The 7,128-nt window shown below is 43.0% G+C and overlaps 1 protein-coding gene and 1 long non-coding RNA gene across 7 annotated transcripts in view; one reads left to right on the top strand and one right to left on the bottom strand.

The window, feature by feature from the left end:
* Positions 1-221: 221 nt before the first annotated feature.
* LOC115937028 (uncharacterized) lies at positions 222-1,337 on the bottom strand. The gene is made up of 2 exons (XR_004072369.2): positions 1,015-1,337; positions 222-902 (listed from the first exon to the last, which is right to left on the bottom strand). It is a non-coding gene; the product is annotated as an uncharacterized LOC115937028 (long non-coding RNA).
* A 35-nt stretch (positions 1,338-1,372) lies between these two features.
* Positions 1,373-7,128, top strand: part of GGNBP2 (gametogenetin binding protein 2) — a 32,332-nt gene continuing 26,576 nt past the window's right edge. For 2 of the 6 annotated variants that reach the window (XM_031018301.2, XM_031018302.2), the window contains exons 1-2: positions 1,373-1,558; positions 2,069-2,267. In XM_031018301.2, the coding sequence (XP_030874161.1) occupies positions 2,175-2,267 (93 nt within the window). In that variant the 5' untranslated portion in view covers positions 1,373-1,558; positions 2,069-2,174. Of the gene's footprint in view, positions 1,559-2,024; positions 2,268-7,128 lie in introns of those variants that run through there. The other 4 variants (XM_031018303.2, XM_006747433.2, XM_081805303.1 and 1 more) reach the window with 4 other exon arrangements.

A 7,128-nucleotide genomic window follows, 5' to 3' on the forward strand; every position in this document is an offset into this window, starting at 1 on the left:
AATCATGGAACACTATATCTAAAACTAATGATGTAATGTATGGGGATTAACATAACAATAAAAAAATAAAAAAAAAAGTCCAAAGTTTGGCTATGTAGTCTAACCCGTCAGAAGCTACATGCTCGTCCTATATGCCTACAGGATCTAAGCTAACAATCACGTTGTTCTGCTCGCCAAACATGGCCAAAAGACACAAATAATAAATACTGGATAATCACACCTTTGGGACTGAACAATGGTTCTTCCAGTTTATTATGTCACCCAACCTAACAGTGACAACACAATGTCAAAAGTGAACATGGCTAAAGATGTACTGCGGGGTTTTTTGTTGTTGCGAGTCTCTAAGATTTCAGGTGACGAAAATACTTTTTACAGATCAGTATCACTGCTCTAGCCTAGTCTACCAGGAAATACAGATGTCATCAGGATTAGTTAGTTGTAAGAGCAGCAAATGGACTTATCCTTAAAGTCATCAAGACTTTCATAGGCAAAGTACTTCCCAATAACTGGTTTTGGCTTTACAACAGGCCTCCAAAGCCTTCAAGGTAGGAAATGAGTACATGGTGGCACGCAGAGTGTAGATGAATTGCCTTTATAGCGGCTCTGCTTCTCAGGAGAGGGTCAGAGGGAAGGGCCTTTACCCGTCCCAGCACTTTGCCCAGGGGAATCCGTGTCCCGAGTCCCTAAGTTAATATTAACCCGGCCCAAGAAGTTTCTCTGGCGAGTGCGTTCACGAGCCTCTCCTCACAGTCTTCCATCTGCCTCTAGTGTAGCAACTACAACGCAAAACCGTCAGCACTTAGTTTCCCTCGGCGGGATCTTGACGCAATCGCAGTCAAGGAAGCAGTGATGCGGCTGGCTCCCGGTGAATCAGGGCGTTCAGGGAAAGCGGCGTCAACTACCTGGAAACCAAGCTCGGAGTTTCTCGCTCACCCTCCAGACGCTCGTCTCCCCTTCCCTCATCCCGCTTTCCGCTCCCACTGACTTGGAAAGCCTCAGCTCCTTCCCACTTACCGAAGTCCTCCCGGGGCCTCGACCCTCGGGTGGGCACTGAGTCAGCTCGGCTCGGCACCCTTCGGCCCTCGGGAGAGCGGTTCCCAGGCCCGAGCGGCAGGGGGACAGAGGTTCGGGCCTATTCACTCCTCCTGGCAGCCCTATTTCGGATTTATTTGGGTAGCTAGACTCGGGGGAGGGGGTCGGTCACGCGCTCGAGAAGCCCGAGGGAGCACCCCCACCCCCTCCACCAGGGTTTCGAAAGAAGCGACCCGGGAGCGGCGGTCTACAGTCTCGCGAGAGGAGGCGCCCCCCCCCCCCCCGCCCGGAGTTCTCGGCCCCTCCCTGCCCCACCCTCCCCACGTCCCCCGCCCTCCCTCCCCCACTCCCCGTGGCGCGAGCGGCTGACTGAGCCTGGAGAGGAAACAGCATTCGGAGCCGCGCTCCCGCCCAGGCCGGCCCTGACGCGGGCCTCGTCAGCCGGTAACGGGGAGCAGAGGTGGGGGTCAGGGAGGCGACCACGAAAACGGTGAAGGTCAGAACCGAGAGGCCTCCTCCGAGAAGGGTGAGGAAAGGGTCTGAGCCTCCTTCTACAGACTCTGCAGAGCTGAGGCGGGGTCGACCCCTCCCAGGGGCGGGGTCGCGCTGGGCAACTGCAGCCCTGGGGACTGACTGGGCGGGGCGCGCCAAGAAAGGGGAGGAAGGGGTCAGCTGGGGGTTGAGGGCTCTCCGGCGGCGGGAAGCAGGAGGTGGGCTGTGGGGCTGAGGCCGTGGGTGGGGTCCTGGAGCTGGGACTCCGGTGACGGGCTGGGGAAGCCCCGGGGCCAGCGGGTCCCTTCCGCCTCTCCTTTGGACCCTGACTGGAGGCCGGCGGGGGTGGGGGCAGGGGAGGGCGAGCGGCGCGAGGGGGCGGGTCCCGGCGCTACTCGGCGCTGATTGGCTGAGCGCGTGTGGAATCGGGTGATGGGAAACGCAGCCCGGTTCTCCCGTGCCCTCCTGCTCCTCTCCCTCCCCCCCGTGGCGAATGTGCTGCGCGGCGGCGGGTGCTTACGCTCGCGGGGTTTGGCTGTTGCAGGCAGGAGCTGGGAGGAGGCGGCAGCGGCAGCGGCAGGAGCAGCGGCGGCGGCGGCGGCGGCAGCTGGGAGGAGGTGGTGACGGTGGCAACGGCAGCGTCGGGGACGATGGCGCGACTGGTGGCAGTGTGCAGGGACGGGGAGGAGGAGTTCCCCTTCGAGAGGAGGCAGATTCCCCTCTACATAGACGACACCCTCACGGTGAGCGGGCCGGGCCGGGCCGGGCTCGCCGCTCCCCTGGCAGCTGTTTCCCCTCCTCCCCCTCCCCCAGGCCGAGCGCTGCGCACTGGAGAAAGAGTGTGTTGCAACTCCTAGGCGAGGCCTCCTCTCCGGCAGGCCCCACAAACTCGCCTTTGCAGTGTGTCGCACGGTAACCTCTGCGGGCCCCTAGCCCAGCGCTCCGTAAGCATTTCGAGCCCCTCTCGCCAGATTTTCCTTCCTTTTTGAACCTCTTGCTTTCCCCTGCATCTCAGCGAGACGCTGCTTTTGCCAAAGCCCGCGCCTCGGAGAGGAGTTGAAGGATCTTGGGCGTTTAGGGCCTATCCTTTACAGAATCCACCTACCCTCGGGGAAGCTTCATTATCTGGAAATGTCGCAGCTGCACTGCTACCTGCATATTTTCTCTCTCAATATTATAGCTCACTAGGGAAGCTTAATTACTTAAGGCAGAGTGACATGCTCTCGCACAGTAAAGATTCCACTAAAATGATTTGGTTTCATTGCAAATAGTGTCATATTGCCTAGTACATTAATACTCTTTGAAATGATTGTAGTGCTAGGCCATGACTCTTCAAAATGGATTTTCTTGGCAGTAGTTATTTTTTAGTGTACAGGTAGCCTTTTCTTTCTTTTTTTAATAAAGCAAAATTATTGAATGTGTAAGGGCATTATAAAAAGCTGATTGTTCATCTCGAGTGTCAAAACCCACTTCTGGGTAGTTTTCTTTTTTAGAGTTGATGGTAGTATAGCATTACTGACCCTCTGCGCTGTGTTGCTGTACTATTTCCTTTGAAAGGAAATGGCAGAAATTTGAATTGAATCTGAACAGGAAATGAGTGCAGTTGCTTGCCACTATTTCGTAAAAAATGAAATGAACCTTTTCTGAATATCTTTTGAAATCTGCATTTTGATGATGCTGAAGCTTTGGATTATACATTTGCCTATTTTGATAGGTGTAACTCAGTCTCTCTATCATATTACCTTTGCCTTTTTGCTTTTCAGAGGCAGTTCTGTTTTGTTCTTGAATTTTTTTTTGGCAAATATCTATTGAAGTTTTTTCAAATTTTATATAAAATGCAAGTCATTGTAGAGCTGCCACTCTGTGCCTTTCTGTTTGCCAGTCTCAAGACTTGATTGAGCTGCAGTATTTTTAGATTAGAAGAGCTATTTGGTGACTTAATTTGTTAGAACTTTTTATGTGAAAGCATCTTTTTTTTTCATGGAAAGAAAGTGCATTTTTTTTTTCATGGAAAAAGAATGATTTGGCCTGACATAAGGTAAATAGAGTTTGTGTTGATTCATTAGAAAGTGCCTGTATGCCTTGGTTATGATTTCTGTATTTTTTACATTAAAAGTATAATGGAATTGTATCTTAAGTTAAAAAACTAGCACTCTGATCAAATTAAATGATGCATTTCTCCATTTGAAAACTCCTAATATGAGTTCATTTGTTACTTTCTTCTCTTCCTCTTCTTACACAAACACTTTTCTAGAGCACGTAATTTGGTATAAACTTTCTATGATTATTGTCCCACAGTGTCTTTGAAGTTTAAAAAAATCCAATGGGTTTAGACATAAGGTTACTTTTGAGTGTATAATATCAAAACATAGGGGAAATCAACATAAATTTGAATATTTACAGCATTTTAAAAGACACGTATTGACACTTCCTGACACTTCTTTATGGTCACATAACCACCTTTTGTGTGAATGGAGCATTGATACATCTGTCATATAGCACTTTAAAACAGTGGGTGTTTTTATACTCTGTTCTCTGTACAGTGATACTAGTTTCTAAAATTTTCCATAGAAAAAGATGTAACCTTGCACTGTGATACGTGATTGTACTTATTTCTCCAGAAAAGTTGGGATTGGACTGAACCTGGTGATGGAGTTTTGCTTTTATTGTATTGTGGACTTGTGACCAAGGCAAATAAAATTTAGGGTCATTTAATTTAAATATCCCAAATTAGCATTTTATTTAGGAAAAGGTGCAGTTTTTCTTGTCTTTAGAAGGGTTTTTATCACTAGGAATGAGTGGGACTATTTATTGCTTTGTCTTGGAACTTGTGCATAGTCATTGAATGCTGGTTAGTGAAAATTCTTGTCAAAAATGCATTATATTTAGGGAAACAACTTTCAGAACTTTCTATCAAATACTACTCAAAAGAAGAAGGCAGAGCAAACACCTGTTGGGGAAGAGGGAGGGAAGATGCCTGTAGCAGAAGTTTATGCTCTGCACTGGTCCACTGATAGTTTGATGGCAGTGTATCCCTGAAGTTAACATTTGGTCTGGTCTTTGTTCTTAGGGTCCATAGGTAATGCATTGAAAAAAGGTTGTGTGATCTTTATTTCAAGTAGTCTTAGAATCTTGTTAGCGCCTACATGTTAAGTCTGGTTACAGCTTTCACAGTTCAGTTACAAATGTATCATTTTAGTAACAGAAGTTGAAACCTCTAGCCTTAATTCTACTGATTTTAGGTTGGACTTTATAAAATGAAATTGAGAAGCTTGTATGTGAGGAAGTAGTCTCCTCCTTTACGTGGTATGTTAAATCACGTTGAAGACTCATTTGGTAATTCTTAGTGGGTTTGAATACTTGAGTACAGCTGATATAGGTGTATTTGAGAAAATCCCAAAGAAGTAAGTTGGTGGAATATTTAGGAAAGTGGTATGCTGTGTGGCCAAAATGCTTTTTGGTGTTACTAGAATTGTAAAATAACAAATGGGCAGAATACGGATTTTATTTTAGAGATATTTTTGGAAAATTACAATTTTTACACATGATCTTAGCCAAAAGGCCGAGAAGCGATGGAGAATTACAATTTTTAAGTGAGTAGTTTTTTTAAAAAAAATTAAGAGTCAAAATTTACACTCTTTATAAAATAATCTTGAAAAATAACGGTATAACAAAGAAAAAAAATTATCCTTAATCCTACTTCCCAGAGATAACTAAGGAGGTAGCAGCATTTGCTATAATTCTAGTCATAGACACACACTTAGATGCAGAGTTGAGATGTATTGTTTACTGTAACATTTTATATCTGGCTTTTTTTTCCCCCAGTAAATGTAATACTGAGAACATTTGTTCTTGTCATTCTTAAGCAGCTTTATTGGCCATATAATTTGTTGTGTGACATTCCATAATTTAATTATTCTTCCTTTGTGGATGTAGGGGTGATTCTACTTTTGACTATGAATAACATAAAAATATAAATAATGCATAAATCTAGGCATTAAATTTTTTTTTCTCAGGCTTTGAAGTACAGTTCTGGATCACAGAAGAGCCTTTTGTAAAGTTCTTGATACATAGTGTCACATTGCTATAATATTGCTGGGAAGCAGTTTACCCTCCTAATAATTCAAACAATCTAAATGGACTAGAGACTCTGATAATGGATTTTAATGGAGACATTAAAAGATAGTAAATGTTAACATATCCACTTATATATATATATATATATGGGGATTAGGTGTTTAGCATTTTTAAATTTAGTATTTAATGTTTTCTTTTAACTCTTAAGTATTTAATTGATTTTACCAAAGGTGATAGATGTTAGAAATAGCTGTGAGGATGAAGTAAAAAAGTAAAGCTAAAGTGACAGTGACTTTTAATAAATACAGATTTAATATTGTTGGTTAGAGCTTGTGAGAATGTGCTAAGAACAGATTATTTGTGGTCAGGAGAAACCAGGACAGATATTTAAGAGTGAAAGTGGGTAATGGATTCAATAAACTTTATAAAGCAGTAATTGCAGGACAATGACTGGTTCTATTTTAGACCAGTGAGGGAAAGGCAACCTCATCATGAAACAGAACACTAATGATTCCTCTGTGAAACCACACCTGAAATACTTTACATGACTGTCTTCCTTTAGGTAACCTAGAATCCGAAGATTAAGTCAAGGAAGCGGTTTTAAAGAATGGGAAAAAATAGTGCTACTCTCCTCTTTGTCTTCTCTTTTTCCTTTTTTCTTATTGTTCTCTCTGAACATTAAAGAGCATATAGTGATTTACCAGAAAACAGCAAGGTAAAAAGCCATTGTCCTAAGTGTTTGAAAGGCAAGGACAGAATAATTTAGTGTGAGTGCAGAGTTTGTAACCAGGGTGGTATAGAGTAAGTACAAGAGAAAATTTAGTATTATCCAAGCCAGTGAAACCCAGGAAAGACACAGTAGTAGACCTAATCTTGACATTTATCTCTACTAGTTAGGTGAAAATCAAATGATCTGAAATGAAGATTAAAAAAAAATTTTTTTAACCCTGTCCCTTGTACCTTTTAGAAAGGATTCCTAAAGCAGGTATTATCCATTAAATTATATATATTTTAAATGTCAGCTGTTAGATCTCAGTGTTAGATTTGTTCTTTGACCTCCGCTTTAATTATTAAAACAATAAAACATAGTTGATAAAAATAAAAATTCATTATACAGAGTCAGAATTTAGGATTTCACCTATGAACCAGACTGGAGAGACCTGGATTTGGTTAAATAAGGAGCATTCTTTGAATGTTCCTAAAATTGGTAGCTTTGATCTTAAAATAGTATAGGTAATTATCTTAATTTTTTTATGGTGGCAGTTGATACGTGGTGAAATGGTGTGCATTTGTATCAAACAAGTGAGAATGCAAATTAAGGTGTTAGTTGCTTAAATGGTAGATTTGGAGTGACCTGCAGTGTCCTGTTCAGTTACATGGCTTTAAAAGTTTTCCTACACCTTTTTTCTGACTTGACAGTATAGTTTCTTTGTGTTTTAAACCATGTAGTGATGACAAAAAACATGTGAGTTAACTGTACAGTACTATTAACTATTTTTATCTTTTATCAGTTTTCAAGGACCAGGA

Source organism: Leptonychotes weddellii, chromosome 15 (genome assembly GCF_054177405.1).
Source record: "Leptonychotes weddellii isolate Sample4059 chromosome 15, ASM5417740v2, whole genome shotgun sequence".
Lineage (NCBI taxonomy): Eukaryota > Metazoa > Chordata > Mammalia > Carnivora > Phocidae > Leptonychotes > Leptonychotes weddellii.